This window comes from Chaetura pelagica, unplaced genomic scaffold, assembly GCF_000747805.2.
Source record: "Chaetura pelagica isolate M959 unplaced genomic scaffold, ChaPel_1.0 scaffold743, whole genome shotgun sequence".
In the NCBI taxonomy this organism is placed as follows: domain Eukaryota; kingdom Metazoa; phylum Chordata; class Aves; order Apodiformes; family Apodidae; genus Chaetura; species Chaetura pelagica.
The window spans coordinates 278,328-302,442 of record NW_009952703.1 but is presented as its reverse complement, the minus strand read 5'-3'; the positions used below and the strand labels follow the sequence as shown (position 1 = coordinate 302,442).

Genomic DNA, 24,115 nt, shown 5'->3' with positions numbered 1-24,115 from the left:
AATTTGCAAGTAAGAATTTCTTAGAAGGATCTGAGCCCATGATATGTACTGGTTACTGGTTTGATACGAGCAATTATTTGAAGTCTGAAGCTGATCATAGAATCATGGAATGGTTTGGGTTGGAAGGGACCTTAAAGATCATCTGTTCCAACCCTTCTGCATGATGACTATGATAATATAAGTATCTCATTTACTGTCTGCAACGTATTCACAGTTGTATCAGGAGTTGCAGAGATAAGAAAGACAGAACCATCATTTGCCCCAGCAGCCACTGGGTGATGTTTCTGCTCTGAGGAAAGCAGAGCTCTGCTTACAACTGGCAGAATTTGTCCTAATGAGTGCGTCCCAGCAGCCAAGGGCAGGGTGCCAGGTCTGTGTGCTCCTGCTGGGGTGTCCTCATGCCCAGGGCTGTGCAGATTGCTGGGAGTTTTCTATAGCTCCTTAAAGGACTTTGATTCATGACCCAGGGTGGCTTATCTTCAGAGGGCTGTGATTACTGCTTCCACTGCTGGGATGGTTCAGCTGCTCATGAAGCAACTGCTGAATTGGTGCAGTTTACAGCCCAGCATAGTAAAATAAACGGGCACTTCTGTAGGTTATGCCAGGCTGTAATTTGTTACGATTCAGCAGCTGCTGGATAAATAGCTGAGTTATTCCTGCAAGGGGGCACAGCAGACAGCTGGGTGGCAGAAACAATACCAGCTATTCCAAGGTAAACGGTTTCTATTTGAGAATCAGAGTGCTTAGGTAATGAAAAAGATGAATGTATGTTATTATTGTAAACTGCATGACTTAAAAATGTGTCAGTCACTTTGCATTGTTCTGGTACTGTTTGCTGCTGTTTTTCCAGCCTCTAGTTTTATTTGATTGGTCTGGGAAGTGCACAGAATCCTTGATTGGGGAAAAAAATCCCAGCTGTCTTCAAGAGCATTCAGGGTTCTGCTTAAAAACCATTTGGTTGTTATTTTTTTTTCTCTCTTTTCTCTGTCTCAAAGGTATCAGAAAGCAGCTGAAGAAGCCACTGCTGAGAAAAGAAGAAGTGTAAGTATTTATTTCCTAGGCAATAAGCAACAGTCTGCAGTCAGAACAGATCACCTACATGCCATGTTTCACAGAGACAGCTGATTTTTTGGAATATCAAAATTGCTGCCATGTGTCCTACAGAAAACTTGGCTTAGACATAGTGTTTGCTCTTGACTCATTCCCCCTGCCCTCTCCCAGCGTGAATGAAAGGGAAGAAAATCAAGTTCCTTGCCCAAAGCTATGTGTTGAATCACCACTTCACTCCTAAGCAAAAGTTGTTAACCACAACACATGAATATCCACCTCTTTGTTCTTAGCTGTAGGCAGTCGTGTGGTACCTCTTCCTTTCCTGACTCATTTAAAAAGTCTGCTTAAAGAAGCTGCCAGCCCCTCTGAAACCTACTGGGTATCTTTGATAGCTGGAGAATCCATTAAGGAGGATCTTCTCTGAAGTGGCTTGCAGGGTTCCAAATGCCCCTGGCTGGGGGAGAACCATCCCTTTTGGTTTTGCTGCAGCCTCACATTCCCTCCTGCAAACTGTTCTGGGCATCCTGGTCTAACACCAGGGCTGCAGGTCTTGGTATAAGCAGATCCTTAGCTGAGTATTTATTGAAAAAGACTGGCAATGTTTTCAGGATAGATGTGTAAGTCATTGTTAGACTGTGCTGCCTTGATCTCTGTAATGCTTGGGGAGTCATGCTTTTTCTGCTGGGGTTGTAGGTGTGATAAAATAAGCATTCTAAAAATTCCTCTGCAGTCTTAAATTTTCTTATTGCTTGTGTGATCAGGCAACAGGCAGGAACACCTCGTGTTGTGAAGTGTGCTGGGACTCCACAGGCAGCAGGTCCAGAGGTGTTCCTGTGGAAACCTGTGCAGTTCTGAGTGCTTCTGATACACTACAACATTTGCCTTATAACTTTAGTACTTTCTTTTAAATAGAGCCAGCAAGCAAGATGATATTTTTTGAAGTCTAGATAGATTGGAGTGAATTTACAAAGCAGTGTTCAAAATGTGACCAGAAGAGTAATAGGGTGAGAGACTTAAATCCTAATATAGCTGTTAATCCTGTTTAATTCCTGTAAGCCTTGCAGACCTGTTCCACTTGCAGTGAGTGGGATGCAGAGTGGTCCCCATAAGGGAGAGGGAGCAAAAATGCAGGTATGAGATTTAAATGGATCAGAGATGGGCTGGGCTGTTATTTTAGGGAGAGGTAATTGCTTGTAGGCAAAACTAGTCTGGAAAGCAGTGGACTAGGAGGAGTGCTACTGCTCCATGTAGTGCCACCTCACTCAGGGTGGCAAGGCAGCCCTGGTGTGTGTGCATCCTGCCAGAGCTGCCAGTGGTTTGTGTGCAAGAGCAGGAAAATTCCAGCAAATGATCTGGTGTTTATAAATGGGAGCAAGAAGCCATTTGTTGTCAGTGCTCAGTGTGAGCCTTACAGGACATGGTGTCAGATACTGCAGACAGATCTCTTATGACTGAAAGGCTACTGTTAACTGGTAGCAGAAATGCATAACTCCAAGAAAGCAGTGGTTTCTGAAAGCTAATCTGTAGCTTTTTGGAAGGCCTACTAATTATTGTCTTCTGGACCAGCTGGAAGACATTGCAGGACTTGGCAGAGCACCCATCCCTTACGGGGCTGCTTTTCCTGTTGTTTGCTTGTTCTAGGAGTAGAGACCCTTGTTGTGTGGATTTTGGTCCCCTTTCCTTCGCGTGTGGATCCAAACCTTTTGTGTGTCATTTAACTCATTAAAGCTCGACTCCCTTTTCCCTTATAAGGCCATCCTGTTTGCTCACTTCCTGCTCCAGCTCCTGACTTTTCTGTTCTCCCCCCTCCTTCCTCTCCTATCCTGGATGCTTTCTGCATGCGGCACAGTTGTAACTATTCACAGCTGTCTGAAAAAGCTGAGAGCTGAGCTCAGTCCTGAGCCTTTAACTTCCTTTCGCATAGAAAGGAAGTGCTATTAATGCTTCACCAGGCAGATAACTGGAATTAACTTTTTGCTCTTTGCAGAACCCAGAAAATCTCCCCCCTCATTTTAAACGGGGGAATCTGAGTGTGTTAAAGAAGAAGTGGGAGAATCCAGTGCCGGGAACAGAGTTTCGGAAGGAAACGCTCCGGGGCAGCTGTGCTGAGGTTGGGCACAAGGTCGGCAGCCCCGGGCTGGGAGCCGGGAGCGCTCCCGCTGCTCCCCCAGACGCGGAGCGACCCCCGGGGGCTCCTGCTCCCGCTTCCAGCCCCCCCGAGCAGCCGCGGGGTCCCGCTGGGGACAGCAGGAGGCTTACAAGCCACTCAGCGGAGAGTGGGAAAATGGAAAACTGTCTGAGAGAGCCCCGGGAAGTGGAGAAGCCTGAAGGCAGCGAGAACGCGGACTCCGCGGGGAAGATCGAGAAGTACAACGTTCCTCTGAGCAAGATCAAGATGATGTTTGAGAAGGGGGAAGCGGCTCAGCCCAAGGTAAGGATCAGTCCCTTCGCATCCTACGGGAAACTGAAGCCCTGCCGCCTCATGGGCATCAGGAAAAGTCCCTGGAGGGAGCGGCTCTGAACTATTGACTCCGCAAATAATTGTGGTCATTGTTTTAGTTGGAACGTAAGGGAGCTGGTGAGAATGACTTGATCTGAGCTGCAGTCGGAGCTGTGCCTGGTTGTGGCTGTTCCCTGGTGATGGGAAACGAACGTGCTTGTGGAAGGGGTGCAATTCCAGAGAGGAAAAGTGTGGAATTTATTAAGTTGTTGAGGTTTTTTAAAAGCAATTTTGGGTTATGTCATGTCTGAAAATTAAGGTGAATGATGTAAATATGAGTAATATAGCTGTAGATACTTATATATGTATTATATATATTTTAAAGTAACTTTGAAGTCAGCTCAACAGTCTGGGCTGGTTGCAGTTTGAGATGGAAGAGCTGCCAGAGTTAAGAGATTGTTTTAACATACATATCAGCATGTGAGTCACACATCTGCACATACAGAGATACTCGTAGGTCCTGTGAAATACTCCCCTCTTTTCCTTGCTGTTCTCTCCTCCTTGTATCTTAACAAAAGTTTCTTATCGGGGGGGGAAAAAAAATCCTGACGGGGGGGTGGGGAATAAGCAGGGAGAGCCAGACAAGCTCCTGCCTTCACTAGTTTTGACTTGCAGACCAGAGGGCTTGCATTTTCCTACAACTGCTCATGAAACCTGATCCCGCATGTGGACGGCAGACTGGGTGTCCCCGGGGAGAATTGCTTAACTAGAAAATGAGTTGCATATGCGAGTGACTTGCAACATAGTCCTGGGGCCTTGATGCTGGTGGATTTTCCAGTTTTCTCATAGTTTCCTATACTTCTGGCTTTGTTTTCCTGCGGGTGGTTTTCTTCCAGTGTTATGTAAATCGAACGAATTTGGTATGAAAGTGGATTAAATACATAACAATTAAGGGCTTCAGAGGAGCGTCTGTGACAAAGTGAGTTTTGGGTCTGCACAGAGTAGTTTCATAACTTGGATTTTTGTAGTCTTTGTCATGAGGCCAGAGCTGCCCAGGCTCTCAGGGCGTGGAAAGGCTGGGATGGGTGATCTCCAGACTGACCTCCTGCCTTGGGAGTCATCAGGCAGGATTCCACAGGAAAGCACCGTTTTGCAGATGGGCTCCAAGTGACTTTTATCTTAGCCTGGGGGATAAATTGTTTTGGAGCTGACTGAATCTGGAACTGATACTTCTGTCAAAGTTAGTCATTCAAGTATTGTTGAAAACCCCCTGAATGCAGTGATGACTGTATCATAGGTGTGGAACTGCTCAGTCTAGGGTCAGGTTATGTTCCTGTTCCAAGTTCATCTGGTTACTTTTTAATTTCACAAAGGAAAAGGCAAAAAGTGCTCTGAAGTGTAATGGGGGAGGGGGGGGCTTTGTAATTAGAAAGCACTATTGTGAGATCTCTGGTTCTGGGGGATGATGTCATGCAGCCACGTACAGCAAAGATCGTTGGGGCTTTGGGGACACAGATCTTGTTCACTGAGGTAGGAAGCAACCCTAGCAATGCTCTGAGTTTTGCCAACTGCAAGCTCTGCAATTGCCTCTTCCATTTTCCTCATCCATGCTTTTCCTGAACTCTGTCCACAGGAAACAGAGCTGTTGGAGAGGCTCCAGAGAAGGGCCATGAAGATGATCTAAGGGCTGGAGCAGCTCTGCTCTGGAGACAGGCTGGGAGAGTTGGGATGTCCAGCCTGGAGAGGAGAAGGCTCCAGGGAGACCTTAGAGCACCTTCCAGTGCCTGGAGGGGCTCCAGGAAAGCTGGGGAGGGGCTTTTGACCAGAGAGGGCAGGGATAGGACATGGGGTAATGGTTTTAAACTGAAAGAGGGGAGATTTAGGTTGGACATCAGGAAGAAATTCTTCACCATGAGGGTAGAAAGGTGCTGGAATAGGTTTCCCGGGAGGTTGTGGCTGCCCCATCCCTGGAGGTGTTCAGGGCCAGGTTGGATGAGGCTTGTGCAGCCTGGGCTGGTGGGAGGTGTCCCTGCTCATAGCAGGGAGTTTGGAACCTGCTGATCTTTAAGTTCTCTTCCAATCCTCACCATTCTATGATTCCATGATAAAGCCCTGGTTTAAGTGCAAGGCAGGCTTCAGCTAAGGGAGAGAGAGAGCAACTACCTTTGGTATTTACTTTATCCTTTTGTTGTAAGTGCTATCAGAGCTTTGCTAATAAAAAGTCTGTATGAGCTGAGTAGCAACATGGCAGTAACTTCAGGACAGTAAAGAAAAAGGGACTTGCCTGGTTGCTGGGCAGGTCTGTGGCCAGAATCCAGAGGAGAGCCTGGATTTCCTGATTTAGTCACCTACTCCAGACAAACTTATTCTCATTTTCAGCATTATAAGCAAAGCCTCCTAGTTTATTCATTCAGATCTTGCTCTGTCTTCTGCAATTTGGATACAAAGCAGATCTTTTGTTTTATTGCATCTTCATGGAAAATAATGTTCTAAGCACATTAGAGGTAGACGTGTCAGTCTGGGTTGGTTCAGCACTAAGCAAAGACTGAACATCAGGTCTTTTATCAATTTCAATGAATTCTTTCTGTAAGTGATAAGGAAAGTACAGAAGGGAGATCAGAAGGAAAAAGCAGGCAGAGCTGCACTGATTCTTAATAAGTTGTCTCCAAGTGGGTTTGTGTTTTTTCTTTCAGGCAAAAGCTGCATGTTGTGTAGCTGCTAACCTGGTGTGCAGCCTCACATTTGACACACTTAATACAGAATGAAATGGGTGTAACTTTTATTTAGTCTTCTGCCCAACAACTCTTTGTGCCCCAGGCAGAATAGTGTTATCTCTGTGGTACCTCTGCACCTCTTTTGTCTTAGATCCTTGGGGCTTTCCAGACGTGAGTATTTTATCTCACTTTGCAAGCAGCAGGAGCTGTGGCTGGAGATGGAACTGAGTGGCACAGGCAGAAGGCTGGGAGCAGGGATTCCCTCATGCAAAAGGTGTTACCTTCCAAGAACCATAATTAATCACCTTAATTATTTGGGGTTGATCAGCCTATTGATTGAATGGGGAAAGTCCCTCATCTTCCTTTTGAACTTACCCCTTTTTTACTCTGGGTTTTTTACCTCACAATGTAAAATTGTTGATATAAAATCTATGCAGTATTGACTTGGTATTTGTAGGTTTAATACCAGGATTTGTACAGAATAATCTCTGAACTCTAAATCTTTTGTATTTTGGTGGTTTGGATTTTTCCTCTCAAGACCCATGGTAACTGTGTCACACAGCTTATCTACAGATATGTCCTTCAGGTGAAATTGTAAGACCTGTAGATGTCTGAGGTGGCAAAGAGGAGAGGAGCTGGTGGGTCAGTTAGAGTACTCATTAACTCAGTCTTAGCTGGTCATGAGATGGTTGCCTCTGAGGATTGAACTTCTCCTGCTATGTGGGGAAAGCTCTTTGCTCTGAAGTCAGAGCTCACCAGCCTTCATTGAGGTCCAGCAGAATCAAGCAGAAGAGTCTGTTTCTGATGAATATAGAATCCTCCACTGCTGGTAAAAATACAGAGGGTTCTGGTTGCTCAAAGAAAACCTTGATTTTGTGCATATGCACAGATGAGGTGTTGGAGCCTGATCCAGAGTTCCTGTTCAACATGGTGTTACTGGAGAGAGACTACAGTGAAAATAAATGAGAATGAGACTCTGAGAAGAGGTAACCCAAACAAGTTTCCAGTCTCTAACTGCCTTTTTCTTCTGAAAAGTGCTGATGGCTTTTTTCAGTGAGGTTGGGATTTCAGATGCTGGATCTAAATTACTTGAATTAAGACCTTTGTTCCCTACCAGTGAAAACTTCCTCCTGCACTCTGCTGCCAGTTTAACCTCCCTCCCATGTGTCTATGCTGTAAACTTTTATCATTTGTAGCTTTGTCCCTCCTGCTGTGTGCAGGAAAATGTGTGTGGTGCCATATTATTAGAAACAAAAAAAACAACCCCCAAAAGCCAGTTCAGCAATAGAATAGTCAGGAGTTTCAAATGTGCTGATAAACTTGTTCTCTCTTCTGCATCCTCAAAGGATCCAAGTGTATTTTGCCTATAATGATCTTCTTTGTATAGTAGGCAAAAGCTGGACTCTTTGATCAACAAACTAGTAAGAACTTCAGGCTGTGAATCATAGAATCATAGAATATGCTGAGTTGGAAGGGACCCATCAGGGTCATTAAGTCCAACTCCTGTGGCTCAAGGTGACATTGGAGCAGAAAGAGGCTGAATAAGATTCATGCAAGGACAGTTTGCTTAGGATGAGGAGTCTGCAAGTCCTCACAAGTGTGCAGACACTCCCCAACTGAACCTATCAACACACTCAACAGAAGGAAAAGACTTGTCACAGCTAAGCTCTTTTCCAGTAAGAAAAGTTACCAAAGTCTGAAACCACAGAAATAGAAAATATTTCCCATGCTAATGGAAAAAGAGCTTTTCCAGCTGCATTTTCCTTTCCCAGTGAAGTTGCTGGTTTGTGTGCCAAAGCAGCCTGATCTTTCACAGTGATTATCTTACAGTGCAGTTCTGTTAAAAGAAAACTTTGGAATTTCCTTCAGTTTGGTGACCAGCAAATAAGAAACTCGTTAGGAGTCGGGGGGGTGAGGGGAATGTGTGGTTGGAGCATCTTGCCAAACCTGCCCTTTTCCCTCCATTAGCCTCAGTCTTAATTTCCAACTGGATTGTGATTTAACTCTTCCTAGGAAGGGAGCACAGATCTACCACCTTCTAGTATTTTATAGAATGACCTTCAGCTGTGAAAAGGTCCTATCTTGATGAAGTCAAACTCTGCACTTCATGAGTATTTGTCAAAGCTGCTGAAATTGCTTTTCACAATTTATTGTGCATTAGATTTGGGGGAATTGGTCTCAGCAACTGAGCATCAGCTCTGATGGAGCCAGCCAGAGCATCTGGGTGGTGGTACTACAGAGCACCCTGAGCAGCTCTGCAGCCTGGCAGTGATAATCCTGGATATCTGAGCATATTTCTCTCTCACTCTTGTACTGAAGCTTCAGCCTTATCAGGCCTAATTAGGGAATTATTTGGTACCAAACATATGAGCTATCAACATCAAAAGAAGTAACTTTAGATAACTCTTAGTACAATGGTATTTAATCTTCTTTCTGTTGCTGAAAATCAGTGCAAGTTTTTGATAGCTCACTCCTTTCATCCTTTTTGATTTTGAATCTTCATAAAATGACCTTGAATATCAGCTTTAAAAGGAATTGAAAGGCACAAATCTAGACTGAAATTTTATACTTGCAGTGGTAAAGGCCTTAATATCTGATGTTTGTGGTTCCCTGACCTTTCACAGAGGTAACTAGTCAAAGGGCATCTCCTGACCTCTTCAAGAAAGTGTTTTCCAGGTTAGAGGGTCAGGTATTCTCTGATCAAACTTTATATTGGTTAAATGAGATGTCAGCTGCTAGACTTGTTTATTCCAGCAAAGCAGATTTGCTAGTGACACCTGTGCCTCTTAAGGGATTATACGCAACAATCTTGGTTTGTCTGAGCAGCTGAGAGGTGGGTCTTTTCTCTCCCAGGTCCCCAGAGACCAGAGGAAGGCAGCAGTTGGGAGGAGAGTCTCTGAAAACAGCCTCTCTTCGGAGGACTTTGATGCTGGCCAAGGGGAGAAGAGCCACAGTGCATCAGGTCAGTAAACCTCACTGGTTTTTAGTTTAGAAAGTAATGCTGCTTTATACAATGCAATAGAAATACCTTTTGCCCTTCAGAAGGGGAGAGAAATGCAGCCATCTTGCATCTGTAAGGTCCATGGGAACATTGCATTTCATGAATTAAGTCTTGCTATGAATTTTAAACCATAATACCAGAGCCCAGGAGATCACTAGCAAGTTAACAGAACCTTTTTTAACCTGTGTCTTAATCCTCGGACAATCCTAGGACTACTTTTAGTAGCCAATCTAATTTACAAAGTAGTGAACAGGCAGACAAGACAATATGCTGTCTTCCTTCTTGCTTTAAAGTTTCTCCCTCCTGCCTTGGCCAGACACAGGTAACTACAGCTGCCTTTAGGAGGTCAGCTAGAGGGTGGATTTCTCCTACCCTGGGAGACTTTTCTAACAAAGCACTTACAATCTTGTGTGTTTTCAGTCTGTGGCTAAAGTTACATCTCACTATTTAGAGATGTAAATTGTGTCCTTGTTTGAGCAATACTGGGGAGGATGGTAAGAGCTACTTAAGAGTTGTTTATTGTCCCCAAGAGGGACCTTAATTATTCACACAACTTTTTTAGATGCTCAAGGCCACTAGCTAGTGAAAGGTAATTTTAATAATAATTCTTTATGGAATAACTAAGCTATTACTGGAAACCTGACCATTATACAAGGAAGTTAGATAACAGAGCAATCAGAGGAGCTGGCTTTTTAAACCTATTTGGCTAACATCTGACAGCAAAAATGAGAGAGGGATGGCAAGTGATGGGGTGTCATAGTGTGAGTCAGAAGTTGGCAAAAAACTTCAGCTCCCCAGTGTCTCTTTCCTCTTGAGGTAAAAGCAGATGCTTCAAATGATCCTGTGAGTATAAACTGAATTATTTCATACCATGTTTATTCTCGAGATCCTCATCTGTAATCTGTCATGTGATAAATTATTTTCATGGAGAAGGTGGAAGTGGCAGGTGAGACTTCCTTCCCATGTTTTCTCCAAAAGTCTTTGACAACTATTTCACTACAGGAATAATGGATATTTTCATTTAACCACTATAGCAGCTGCTTTCATTTGACAATAAGAGCTAAAAGATCTCCATTGTTAGAACTATTTGCTGCTACTGCTTCTGAGACACTGGCTGGATGCTGCATCTGGTGAACATGCTGCTTCTGAAACTTGGAGCATAAACCTTTGACTGAAGCATTTTTGTGCTCTTCAGATCTGGAATTTCTGTCATCTTAGGAGTGGTGAAGGGATGGGATTTGTCAATCTTCCTGTAGACAGATCTCCTGGTGTTCCTGAAAAGTTACCCTGTATTCATGTAGTTCTTTTTCCACGGCATCTTATAGAGACTAGTCCAGCCCTCAGCCCAGAGAAGGCAGAGACCAAGAGAAGCCTGGAGATGCCTCGCTTGTCAGAAACATCGATAAAGGACAGACTGGCCAAGTACCAGGCAGCTGTGTCCAGGCAGGGCAGCTCCTCAGGCCCCGTCACCATGGTGAGTCTGCTCTCTGGCTTGTACTGAAATGAGTTTTTGAAAAATAACTTTGTGCCCATAGGAGTCATTTCTAATGTCTGAATATTGCAGGAAGTATTTGCATCTTCCTGGAACAATCTTGGACGTTTTCCAAATAATTAATTGCTGGCACCCTGACTGAGGCCCTTCTGAAACATGACACATCCTTTTCCTTTCTGCACGCCTGTAGCTCTCTGCATGTGTGGCTGTTTGTTTGTGAGGTGTTATTTTCAAAGCAACAACAACCACCAATTCAGTTCTGTGCTGTACAGTAGCTGTAAGACAGGGGAAACTGAGGCAGGCTAAGGTGGAGCAACTTCCAGCGTCATGCAGTGCACAGAACCTGGATCCCTTGGCCTGCAGCTTTGGGATCTCCAGTCAGTTTTCCTCCTTTTAGCTTTTCATCTCCCTTCAAGTCTTCTCACCCATTATCTGAATCCAGTTAGACTCCTGCACTGAATCAATCTGTGTCAATTTTGCAGATACTTGATCAGGAAATGAGCAATTAATGAATCATGGTGAACTGTTGCAGCTGAAGAGGTTGCAAGAATCTAAGCTTTTGTTAAAAAGTGCTGAAGTAGGGTTTGCTGAAACTGATCCTTTTGTTTAATGATGGGAACTTTTATTGCTTAAGCATGACTTTTATTAACCAGAGTAATACGTTTTAAGAGGACAGGCCTTTTTAAATTAGGAAACTTGCACTGGGGAAAAAAAAAAGCCAAAAATGATGATTCTAAGCTTTGAAGAGTGCATCCTGCCTGGGTGTCTTTGTAGATGGGGGAAAAGTCTCCACCCAGCTGAGATGGCTTCTGAATTTCACATGCATTGTGGTTCTCCTTCTCCAGCCCTTGGGAGGAAAGCAGAGTAAACTTCACTGCATGAATGGAAAATAATTGCAGGCAGTGCAACAAATCTGATTAGGTGCTAATTGCTGGTTTCTGCAGCCTCTTTCTGGCCTGGGTCGAGTTTGTTCTGTTGCCTTTTCCAGTTTGTGGCTCAAAGTGGCAGCTGATGGCAAGAGGTTTGCCATAGATGTCTCTTGAGACTCTTGTTTGCAAACCCCACTGCTGTTGGGTTTGAGTGTCAGTCTGGCCTGGTGCTTTTAGGATGTCTCATTTGGCAGAATCTGATTGTTTTGGTCTGGCACATTGACCAGGGGAGCACGTAAGATGGGGCAAAGAACAGTTCCTGAAGCCAGGGTTTGCAGTGCTGCTGTGTTCCAGTAGCAGCCAGAGCTCTTGGATGTTTTCCTCCCTTGCTGACAAATCAACCAGAGCTCTTTTGACATGGTAGTGTGGTTTGTGCTTCCCTCTCTTAAACATGTGACATCTGTGCTGCAGAGGAAAGGCATCATCTCTCTTGGGAACAAGCCTTTTGAGGGCCTTGTGGTGTAATTAGGCCTGGATTAAAATTGATGGATATTTGTTGGGTAGAGTAAGGGTGAGGAGGAACCATTTCTGTAGCATTGTAAGTGATACAGGAAGGGGAGGGAGAGGAGATAGGCAGCATATGTAGGGATCTCTACATTAAAATACTGACTCAATTCCATCCCCATCAGAAGGGGTTAGTTTTGTGCAGACTTGTTTACAAAACCCAGCAAGATGCTGGTGCTGGCATTTGGCTGTTTCTCTTTCATGTCACAGAGAAGATGCCTTGTGAAAGGCACGAGTCTTTCCCCAATTATCTTGTGTCCTGTGGCAATGAAGGAAACACGAGGTTTCATTGGATTGGGTTGTTGCTGGGTTGTTTTTTTTGAAGTGTGAAAGATTCTTTTGTGAACATCTTAAGCCAGTTTGTTGAGAACTTTTTGGTTACACAGGCGTATTTAGATAGTGCTTGTCTTGAAATACTTGTGATGTGAAATGAAAAGTGAAGATGTGGATTGAGCAGGGGAAATGAGAGTTGATTTCAAACAGGAATCTGAAGTGGAGCAGAAGGATTGTTTAGGAAAATGCTGGCATGGCCTCCATAGAGTGTAGTAACAACCTACAGCCCTATTTTGTTTTCTTCTTCAGAACATATCACTTACCAAGTTTGTATACATTTTTATGCCCTTTCCTTTAATTATCACTGCATGTACTAGGAGAACAGTTTTTTTTAAAAGATGTTAAGGAAAATGGAAAGCAAGTACTTTCCTAGGGGAAAAGAACCTGTCAACTTTCAAGTGCTTTATTCTATAGAATGAGATTCAAGCCAGTGAAAGTGAACTCAAGAATTACAAATCTGAGCAGAAGGAGAATATGCCACCAAGTCTTGAGGACTCCATTTCCTGTCAGGATGGGGAGAAGGTAAGATGCTCAAGCTGGTGAAGACCAAGGACTTCACTTTCAGTGGAACTAGATGTAGAAGCCCAGGTGATAGTTCCATTTGCCATCTAGGAAGAACATGAGCAGCTGATACAGACACATGCTGCAGAATTCCTGAATTTATTTGATTTTTTATGGACTGTGTCTGAATTACAAGTTAGCAAGTCTCTGTGGAAGACTTTTAAGCAGTGGTAGAGAATATCTAGAGACAAATCTTAAATTTTCTTGGAGACTTCCCCAGTCTTCTCAGGACTGACATGTCTGTAGTGTGGCAGGATCCTCCAGTATCTTATTGAGGTATTTTCTGATGGCTTCAGTAGCTGAAACCTCTGATGTTTTTGTGGGGGTTTTTATCCTGAATTTTTTTCTGCCTTTAATTTTTGACAACCATGATAAAAATCACCTGAAGTTTTATAGAAAACAAAGCAACCACACCAGAAAAACCCATGAGAAGCTTTGTGTGACACAGAATATAAGGAGTTGGTCCCTGTGTCTTCTGCAGTTAGGGGCTAAATTTTGATGAAGGTAACTGAGAGTGCCAGCTTGGGTTTGTTCCTGGTTTTGAACTTCAGCTGTAAATTGAGACTAAATCACCCTGTGAGTCAGAGCTAATAAAGCACACTCAAGCAGTTGTACACTGAACTGGGGGCAGCAGACGGGATAAAAGTAGCTGCATAATAATTGGGTTACTGTGTATTCCAGCCATGCTGAACACGTGGCAGCCTAATGCCAGGAGAGCTTTTTAGAGCTTTCCAGCCTTCCTTGGGCAAGGGGCCAAATGGTTGCTTTCAGCTGCTCCTCTCTGACAGCTGAGCAGCTTCGTGTTCAGCTGGCCAGGGCTGCTTTTTGCTAAAAGGTAAGTTAAGTGAAAGAACTCCTGTTAAATCAGGATGCATCCCTGGTGTTGGATGGAAGATGGGAATAACATTTCTCGTGTTCAGTTTTGATGGTGAAGTTACTTGTTGGGGTGTCTAGGTGCAATAAAGAACCTGAGCAGAACCTTGTTTGTGAGCCAGGATTGTCCTTTGGAAATGCTATGACAAACTTGGGAAATAAAACTACTAGTGAAAAATGTCAGAAATGGGAATTCTTTGGCAAATAGGAAACAAAAGAAACTTGCTGACCTTCTCTGTCATTTTTGCAGACTGAATCAGTGAGAGATTTAGTAGCCAGATGTGTGACTCTGACAGCCCCAGAACACACCCCTGCACTTCCTAATAAACTCCTGCTAGTTATCTTTCAGTAGACCAGAGTATGTTAATACATATAACTTCCTTCCTCGTTACCTCGTTAATTTGCAAACATCATTAAAGTGAATGAGTGATGATTTGCAGTTAATCTTGTTACTGTACTTTAGCTTCCCAGTGCAGCTACTTAAAACTATTTGATGTAATAGCAATAAACAAATAAAGTTTAATAAAGAAATACACATCCAGAGCTTTCTCTGTGACATGTTTAGTATCTGAAACTTCTTTATATACAACTCTTCTAAAAAGTGTGGGGGATTTTTAAATATGAATCTGTTTCAGAAGGAGGATGAACAGGATAGGTCCAGGCATGTTTGTCCCAACCTACTGCTTGGAGCCAAGGAATTCCTAAGGAAGGAATTCTGGAAGGTGCATCACTGGAATCAGCAAGGATTTTTGAGGACTGATAAATAAAGGGACACGAGCTGCAGGTGTTTGGGAAAATGAAAATGTGATGTTTGTGTGTGTGAGCACTATGGCAGATGATCTGAATATTGCAAGAGCTGTAAAGTTACGAGGATGTCTTACCTTGTGGCAAGGACTAACATTCTTGGCAGTCGAGCTGGACTCTGCTTTGTGCCTTACAAATCAGAAAGTACTTTCCTGTGAGCTCAAGATGGCTGGGCTTTTCCTGGTCAGGTGCTCCCAGTGTCTGGGAGCCTTTTGGCTTCCTCAGGCTCTGATTATTCAGACTTGAGAAGATTAAAGGTGTTAATTGTCTAATATTCTCTTGCAGGTTTCTGCAGGTGAGAACAACTTGTCTTTCCACTCTGGTCTTCTAGAGGATGGCAATGGTAAGGACTCATGCTCCTAAACTGATAGCTTGGGCAACCACTACATCAGTCAACAGGCTGAAATCCTTATTAATGCAGGACAATTAATAAGTATATTTGTTTTTGTACAGAGACAAGGTCCTGTTCTGTGAGTACATAAGCACACTGTCATGTTGCCTTAGCTTTACGCTAATTTCAAGCCCACACATGAGCACTTTGCAGAAATTTAGGAACAGTTTCTGGAAGTTGGATCCTGTGTATTCGTGTCCTTTACATATCAACTTAAATTTCCTGGTCAATCAGACAAGTAGAATGATCATGTTTCAGAATCTAAATGTAAACGTTTAATAGCAGATATCCATGACAAACTGTGTTAGTCCTCAGCTGTTTGGATTCCTGTGCAGCCTTACAAGCCTAAGCCTGCCATGGTTTTCCAGTCATAGTCATTGCCTTTTCTTCCTCATCTGCTTCCTTAGTTGGACAAAACTTGGAGAGAGAGACAGAAGTTCAGAAACCTGTCAGCACAAAGCAGCAAAACATTGCTTCTAAAACAGCTGGCCAGACAGATGCATCTCTGCCAAAAGGAGTTAAGGTAATGCAGCAATTCTCAAACATTTGTGACAGTTAAAACCAACTAACTTCTCTACTCAATATTGAAAAGCCTTAATGCAAAATGAGGTCACAAAGGGTCTGGCAGTAACTGTGTCAATATCTTGGTCTTCATCAGACTGTGTTCATGAGGGAGCTTTAATTCAAAATGGGAAAGTATCTCAAAGCTGACAGTTTTTCTTGAAAATCTGAGTAGCTTGCTGGGAGTGGTCCTGCTGCTGTTTGACAGCAGCTGCTGCTGCAACAGAGGAGGTTCCTCTCCAGTGTGGGCAATGGGGTTTGAGAAGGGGGCTGTGTCAGGGCTTGTCTGTGCTGCTTATAAAGTCAGTGCTCTTGGAGACTGGCACTGAGGTCCTGCTGCTGCCTTCAGAGCCTTTAGTGGCACCTGGCTTCCCACCCTCCTCTTCTACCTGTTCACAAGGTAACTGCAGTGGGTAGCAGTTGGTAGTAAGGGCAGTGAGGTGACTGACTCCACAAAGCTTGAGATGACATTCTGAGTAACAACTTACTGAACGTTCCATTTTCTTCAGTGGGAGCTGTAAAGCAGATGGAGAACTCCTTGGGTAGGAATGTTTTTGCTAATCTTATTAGACATGGAAATGGAAGTGCTGGACATGGTGACTGATCCCACTGTACCTACTTGTCATGTCTGGAGTGAGGATGCCTGTTCCTTGGGCTGCCACAGACTTCCTGGCTCCCTTTGGAGGAAACAACTGTGCTTTTGTTGTTTTCCCCATCTTTGAGAGGAGCAACACTGACCTCACAAAGACCAGTGAGATGTGGCTTCCCAGTGTTCTGGGGTATAAATGCCAGGATGCAAAATGAGGGTGGCCTGTAACATGGTTGTTATCTCAGACTGTCACAGCCTGCAGGACAGACACAAACTCTTGGTTGTCTTGGTCCTCTGCTCTCTCTTTATCTTATTAGAACCATTGTAGTCCTCTGCCTTGTTACTGCTTTAGATGCTGCACTGCTGAGATAGAAACCTTGGTGCTGTTTATTCATGTAAGGTTCCTATTTGTCTCTTCCAGCTTCTGTTTCCTGTTCTTGGTTCCTAACCTCTGCTCCTGCCTTCTGCTTCCCTCCTAATGTGAGCTCAACTCTCAGCTTTCTCTCAAGTGTTTTTATATATATTGGGCCTACCTTCCTCCTGTAGCTCCTATTCGTAGTATGCCTGGAAAGGAATTTCTTTCTCTTCACACCCCAAAAGGCTTCTCCATCAGACATAGGGCTCATTGTTACCCAAGTAAGTTCCTTTCTGATCTCAGATGGGGATGTGCATTGCAGAGGCACGTGCCAGCACTGTGATGTTATCCTGCAAAAGGCTTTCAGGGAGAGTTACCTTTGATGGGCAAGCAAATGGTTCCTGCCTTGTTCCCTGTGGCAGGCATGGATGATTGGATTTTTATTTGCATCAGTAAACTCTATTTTTTTTGAGATTTCATGTAGTGGCTCAGAATTTGGAATTCATATGCAGATTTGGCAGCACCTAAACATTGTGGAAGCCTGAACTTTTGTTGGTTGAGCTGTCATCATAACTGGAACTTCAATAAAATTTCAAGCAATGCCTTAAAAAAACTGAAGTACCTATTAAACTGGAATTAAATTGGCAGCAAACTTTATGGTTGTGACAAACTGCCTTCAGCTGGCTCTGTCTTCAGCAATCTGTCCCTCACCTGTTGTAACTTTCATTGCCTATCCATTGTTTCTAGTCTGCTATAAACAAATTGCTGGAATTATGTCTTCCTGTGACTTTCCTGTTCTTCCTTTAGCCATCATTTTTCTTAAAGCTTTTTAGTAAGTTTATAGCAGGTAATTATTTGTCAAAGCAAAGCTGGAGTGTCAGTGTGTCTATGCAGACCTGTGGTGTGGAGCCCAGGCCCCCTTACCCTCCTGCTGCAGCAATCACCATGCAGCCTGAGACTGCTAATTTTTCAACTGGAAGTTATTTAATTTTTCCTCTAAAATGTCTCCCCTATTGGGAAGCCTTCACAGGTTCCAAGAAGTGAATGGGATCAAGTGACCTTTTTTTCATGGACAATGTGCTTGGTGCTGTCAGAAAACAACATCCAAAATGATTGCCCTACAGCACAGCAGTGACACTTGACTCCTGAGTGTTTTAAGTTCAGCCTTGCACTGAACTTTCTTAGTGAGCATGTAAACAATTCTAGCTGTTTAACCTCAAATCCCTGCTCACTGTAAGGCTTGAGCAAGTTGGAGAGCTGTGTGCCTGGAAACCTGAGTGTGGTTTCTTTGTGATGGGAATTGCTTACAAACCAAGTTAAGCTTTTCCTGCTGCCCTCATCTGTGCTGAGGATATTTCCTTCTCTTTAAGAGAGTATTTAGCAGAAGTGGATCATTTCAAACCATTGAGCAGCCTGTTCCACTTCTGTCCCTTCCCACTCTGTACCTTTTGTTTTGAGGTTATTTCAGCTCCTTTTCTACACTGGTTTTATATTTTGGTAAGTCTCATTCTGATTGTAGTCTACCTGAATGTTTCTTCATTTTCCTATGAAGAAAAAATGGGGTTGCAGAAACAGATTAGGCAGCTTCTTGAGAACTAGCTCGAAGTTATAACCAAGTCCTAGTATTTTCACTATTGCTAAACTTGTGATGGTTCATCTGTGGAATTGACTAGGGCAAAGTCTCAGCTCACTGTCAAGCCACAGCAGTCCTGGGAGGCTGGCCATAGCCTCTTCCTCACTCCTTGCCCACCAGAGCTCCCTCTATCATAACTGGCATTGAGCTGCAGAAAGTGAATTACTGCAGTTTTTCTGAGAACTCTGCAGCTGTACGTGAGCCCAAGTCAAGTCCCCTTGGGGCTGATTAATTTCTCAGTGAACAAGTTTTTTTTCCTTTCCCCATAGAAATTTCAGTTGCCAGTGAAGGAAACCTGCGTGGGGTGTCAGAAGACCGTGTACCCGATGGAGAGGCTCTTTGCCAACCAGCAGGTGTTTCACATCAGCTGCTTCCGCTGTTCCTATTGCAACAGCAAACTCAGGTAAACACGCTGCTCCATTTGGCTGCTCGAGGAAGTGCAGCTTTCCTGTCCCCCAGCTGAGCAAGGGGCTGTTCAGGCTTAGCTGAGCTGGAGGCAACCGTGATCCAGCGAGGTGAAGAGGAGCAGAGGAGTGGTAATATAGTCCTGGTTCAACCAGGGGATTCTGCACATGATGCAGTCTTATTTTTATAAACTCTTAATGTCATTTTATGTGGGGAAAAATATCATTTCCAACTTGGTAAAGAACTGACATTTGAAAAGAGGGGCGTATAGACTCAGGAAAGCTCTAAGTTGTCTTTCTAAACATGTTGGAAGACTGAAATAGAACCTCTTTCAATAACATAACTAAAATACAAGCCTGTCCTGGTGGCTGAGGCACAGAATGCTAACATTTGACTTTGTATTTCCTTGGACAGTCTTGGTACATATGCATCTCTGCGTGGGAATATTTACTGCAAGCCTCACTTCAATCAGCTCTTCAAATCCAAAGGCAATTATGATGAAGGCTTTGGACACAAACAGCACAAGGAATTATGGGCAGGCAAAACTGAATGTGAAGAATCCCCAGAGAAAACTGTCCAGGGTGTAAATGCAGCAGAAAGTCCACACAGCCCAGGAGTAGAGGATGCCCCAATTGCAAAAGTAGGAGTTCTGACAGCAAGTATGGAGGCAAAAGCTTCAGCTTTGCCTGAGAGAGAAGAGAAACCAGCAGAAACAAAAAAGCTCCGGATCGCCTGGCCGCCTCCTTCTGACCAAAGCATTCAAGGAAGTGCCTTAGATGAGGGCATCAAAGTACTCAAACCCAAGTGGCCCCCAGAAGAAGAGATTTCCAAGCCAGATGTGCTGGAGGATGTGGATCTAGATCTGAAAAAGTTAAGAAGATCTTCCTCATTGAAGGAAAGAAGTCGTCCCTTTACAGTTGCAGCCTCATTTAGAACAGTATCTGTTAAAGGCCATAAAACAGAGAATTCACCTTCTCCTTCTAAGGCAGAGAGAGACAAGTTGAAAAGAAGTGAGGAACTGGAAAGAGAGGTCCTGGTAGACAAAAAGCAAAAGGAAAAGAAGGTTGAGAATAGGAACACCCAGACTGCTGAAGAGAAAAACCTAGAGGAAGAACAGGATTTGTCTCATGTCAAAGCAGTAGAGCACAACTTTGTAGAAAATGGGCAGGTGAATGCAGAGACAGATGAGGAACAACACATGATGGAAGAGCAGGAACTTCCAAATGAAGAATTCCTTGAACCAAATTCTCCTAAACATTCCAGCTTAGCCAATGTCATGACTGCTAAGGAATCATCCAACCAGAATCGCAAATCCCAAGATGTTGGTTTCTGGGAAGGTGAAGATATGGAAGATCTGTCTGTGGAAGAACAGATCAAGAGGAATCGTTACTATGAAGATGATGATGAAGAATAAATTGGCCTTTTACTAGAAAACTTGCTGCAAGGTGCTGGGCCTTTTTAAATGGGTGTTTTTAGCTTTAACAAACAGCTGTCCTCCATGAAAGTGATGCTCTACTGCACATGGACATTAAGGGAATCCTGTGTATAAACCATCTCAGCTAGAAAAATACTCTGGAAGCCTCAAAAAGAGGATCTTTAGGTGCATGGAAACAACTACCTGGCTGTGGGACAGCTTCAGCAGGCAATCTCTGCTCCTACTGTCTCACCCTTTTTGAGCTTCAACAGCTATTTTACAAACAATTCACAGAATTTCACTGTCCTCATAATGAAACAGGCTGTGAAACAGGTTTTCTGTAGCCACTTTTACCACTACAAATGCTACTGCAGAGCTTAGGGACCAATTCCAAAGGGACTTTCTGGCCTGCTTGAAAAATTACAACAGAAGGCACTTTAATACATGTCAAGGGCACAACTAAGGAGGGGTTTTGAATAAAAACATATCTTTGTGCTTAGTATCCAACAACTAAAGCATCTAAAACTGAGTGCAATGTGATTTTTCTTTCTCAGAACTGCCAATGAGACTCCTTGCTCCCTTCATTTTCCTCTGTGCAACTGGAATGGGGTGCCCAGGTGTTTTGGTGCATCTCCAGGAGCTGTGCTGGCTGATAGGTCTCTTTGAGGACAACTCACCACTTTTGCAGTAGCCTGCAGGGCATTACTTTAGCATTTCAAGTGGGGGGGTTGGGGTTTTTCTTCTTTTTTGGTGTTTGTTGTTTGTTTGTTTGTTTTTTACTTGGAATTCATCATCGTTCATTTTAAACTGCAGATAATATTTTTTAAGGCCTTTTGACAACTTTGAAATCTCCCTTGTACCAAGTTGCCCTAAATCTTTTTCCATTATGGCTGTGAAATTATGCTGCATTGCAAAAATCTCTGGAATAAAACCATCTCAACAGTGAGACTTCCTGATTGCTAGCGTTGAAGCATTTTTAAACTTGACTTCATTTATTTTAAGAATCATTAAATCTTGACCAGTGGAAGGAGGATGCTCTTTTATATTAGCTTTTATTTGTACTGTATTCTCATGAGAATTAGCTCTTAACTATACTTGAGGTGTAAAATATTCTGCTTTGTTAACAGTCCTGCTAACTACAAAACCTTCAATAAAGTTTGGTCATTTACTTTCAATTTTGAAGTCTGAAGCCTGGATTTATAAGACCATGGGAAAAAGATGGAAGAAATAACAGTGGTTCTTCCTGGAGGCTGAGGGACAGTGATTTTTCTGGTGCCACTAGGTGACACTGTGTGTCCGTGTTCTGGTTGACAGGCAGCCTGTGCTCTCCTGTGCAGGAGGGTGTGGAAGAAGGATTGGAACGGGATGGGCAAATGAAAGAAGGACATGCAGGTATTTTAAACTTCCATTTCTGGCTTCAAGTGAGTCTCGGGCATGGTAGCTGCAGACAACTGAGGGGGTTTTATTTATTCCCCCCTTCTATAAGTTGTTTTGTATTGCAGTTATCTTCACTTAAGCCCGAGGTGGATTTGTCTGGGAGAGAGGGGATAAGGTCTAGAAATGCAGTAAGTTGTGCAGCAGCATGAGAAAGTGCACGTGTGTTTGACATATGTCTGGGAGGGAGAAGGAAAAAGAAGCCTGCAGTCTAGCTGGAGGAGGTAGCAGCAGCAGCATCATGAGGTGCACAACCTCCTGCTAATTTTCCTTTCTTTTTAAGGAAGAAGTCTTGATCTGTACAGGAAGGGGTACTGCAAAGCTAAGAAGGCTGATATTCAAGCACACGCTGCTTTCTGTAACCTGTGTCTCTTCCTAACAGAATCCATTTGGTGTCAGGTTTCCTCAAATTGCTAAGCAATTGAAGATTTATTTTTCTGCCTGGAAATTGTGCTAGTTGTATTTGAAAAAGAAGGGGAGAATTTTAGTTGTGGACTTGGATTTATTGAACATGCCTGCTACTTGTTTCTTAGGAAACGCAACTGAACTCTACAATGAATCCCTAGTTACAGGATCCTAAAAGCAATACTAGGTACAATTACCAGATATTTTAACATTATATATCATTAGTTCTACTTAAATCTGAGGCATTTATGAGTCTCGTGGATGCAAGGACCCTTACTGTTCACTCACAACTGCCTGAACATCTATCTTCAAGGACAAATTAGCACAAGTGGTACTTTTAAATAAAGTCGTTGATTAAAAAGAAGTGAACAGATCCTGAACTAGCCTGTTCTTGAATCTATTAGTTATCATAGTATTTGAGTGCTTAATGGGCCGTTTAATGTGCTCTCAACTGGACAGATGCCAAAAGAGCTATTAGATGGAAGATGGATCGCTTGCCACACTGTACAAGGAAGTTGCTGCTGACCAACCTTTATGAAGAGCATCTAATTGAAAAGCTTACAGCAAGGCTGGGCTTTGGTACATGGTAACCCTCATCCCAGGAGCATCAAGCTAAACCACAAATTTCTCTGGATATTTTAAAAGTTATAAGGAGTATCTCAAACCTTGCCAAACAATGTACCACTGGCTGTTTTGTGCTTAAATGTTAAACCACATCGCTATTAATATTAGTAAAACTAATCCTTGTTGTCTTACCATTAACTCTTCACGTGAGAAGTTCCACTGTCCTGCTTGCAACAGTGGTTTGTCCACGAGTTGAGCATCAGCTGCCTCATGTTGGGCCAGAACTGGGCTCCTGCCTCAGCTGGGGTCTTCCCCTTCAAGATCCTCCAGTTCCAACTTCCCTGCATGGGCAGGAACTTCTTCCACCAGCCCAGGTTGCTCCAAGCCCCATCCAACCTGTCCTTCAACACTGCCAGGGATGGGGCAGCCACAGCTTATCTGGGCAGCCTGGGGCAGGGTCTCACCATCTTCACAGGCAAGAATTTCTTCCTAATGTCCAACCTACATCTCCCCTCTTCCAGTTTTAAAGCCATTCCCCCTTGTCCTATCACTTCATGCTCTTAAAAAAAACAACAGTCCTCTAGCTTTCTTGTGGGCCCCTTTTAGGTACTGGAAGGTGCTCTAAGGCTTCCCCAGAGCCTTTTCTTCTGAACACCCCCAACTTTCTCAGCCTGCCTTCCTCACAGAGCTGCTCCAGCCTCCACGGCCTCCTTTGGATTTGCTCCAGCAGGTCCCTTGGGTCGGTGGGGTCTAGAACCAGACACACTGCTCCAAAAGACTGTCTTGAGGGCTTTTTTTCAGTCAGAACAGAATCTGAGGGGTTGGGAGGGACTTCAAAAGATCATCCAGCCCAACCCCGCTGCAATAGCAGGGTCACCCAGAGCAGCTCCCACAGGATCCAGGTGGGTTTGAATGTCTCCAGAGAAGGAGCCTCCACAGCCTCTCTGGGCAGCCTGTCCCAGGGCTCTGTCACCCTCACAGTGACCAAGTTCTTCCTGAGATTCACATGGAACCTCCTGTGCTCCAGTTTGCCCCTTGTCCTGTCCCTGGACATCCCTGAGAACCTGGTTCCATCCTCCTGACACTGCCCTGAACGTGTTTGTGACCACTGATGAGGTCGCCCCTCAGTCTCCTCCAAGCTCAATAGACCCAGCTCCCTCATCAGGGAGATGTTCCACTCCCTTCATCACCTTTGTGGCTCTAACAACCCATCTCTGTTGGTGGAAACCCTCCCCTGAGGGCTGGAACCCTTCTCTATTGATATAAACACCCCCCCAGGAGGGCTCGGACCCGTTTCTGCTGGTATAAAACCCACCTCGAGGGCTCTAACAACCCATCTCTGTTGGTGTAAAAGCCCCCCGAGGGCTGGAACCCGTCTCTCTTGGTATAAAATCCCCCCCTCGAGGGCTCTAACAACCCGTCTCTCTTGATATAACCCCCCCGAGGGCTCAGACCCGTCTCTGCTGGTATAAAACCCTCCCCGGGGGCTCTAACAACCCGTCTCTATTGGTATAAACCCACCCCGAGGGCTCTAACAACCCCTCTCTGTTGGTATAAAACCCTCCCCGGGGGCTCTAACAACCCGTCCCTGTTGTTAAAACCCCCCCAGACCCCCTGACGAGCCCTGAGGCGACGAACGCCCCGCGCGCGCGCAGCCCGCCCA

At 44.1% G+C, this 24,115-nt stretch overlaps 1 protein-coding gene across 1 annotated transcript in view; it reads left to right on the top strand.

Moving 5' to 3' along the window:
* LIMA1 (LIM domain and actin binding 1) overlaps window positions 1–20,049 on the top strand; it is a 21,785-nt gene extending 1,736 nt beyond the window's left edge. Inside the window, exons 2-10 of the mRNA XM_009994067.1 lie at window positions 996–1,041; window positions 3,038–3,481; window positions 9,058–9,166; window positions 10,519–10,679; window positions 12,878–12,985; window positions 14,987–15,044; window positions 15,500–15,615; window positions 18,500–18,633; window positions 19,050–20,049. Of these exons, the coding sequence (XP_009992369.1) occupies window positions 996–1,041; window positions 3,038–3,481; window positions 9,058–9,166; window positions 10,519–10,679; window positions 12,878–12,985; window positions 14,987–15,044; window positions 15,500–15,615; window positions 18,500–18,633; window positions 19,050–20,049 (2,176 nt within the window). The remainder of the gene's footprint in view (window positions 1–995; window positions 1,042–3,037; window positions 3,482–9,057; window positions 9,167–10,518; window positions 10,680–12,877; window positions 12,986–14,986; window positions 15,045–15,499; window positions 15,616–18,499; window positions 18,634–19,049) is intronic.
* The last annotated feature ends 4,066 nt before the right edge of the window (window positions 20,050–24,115 follow it).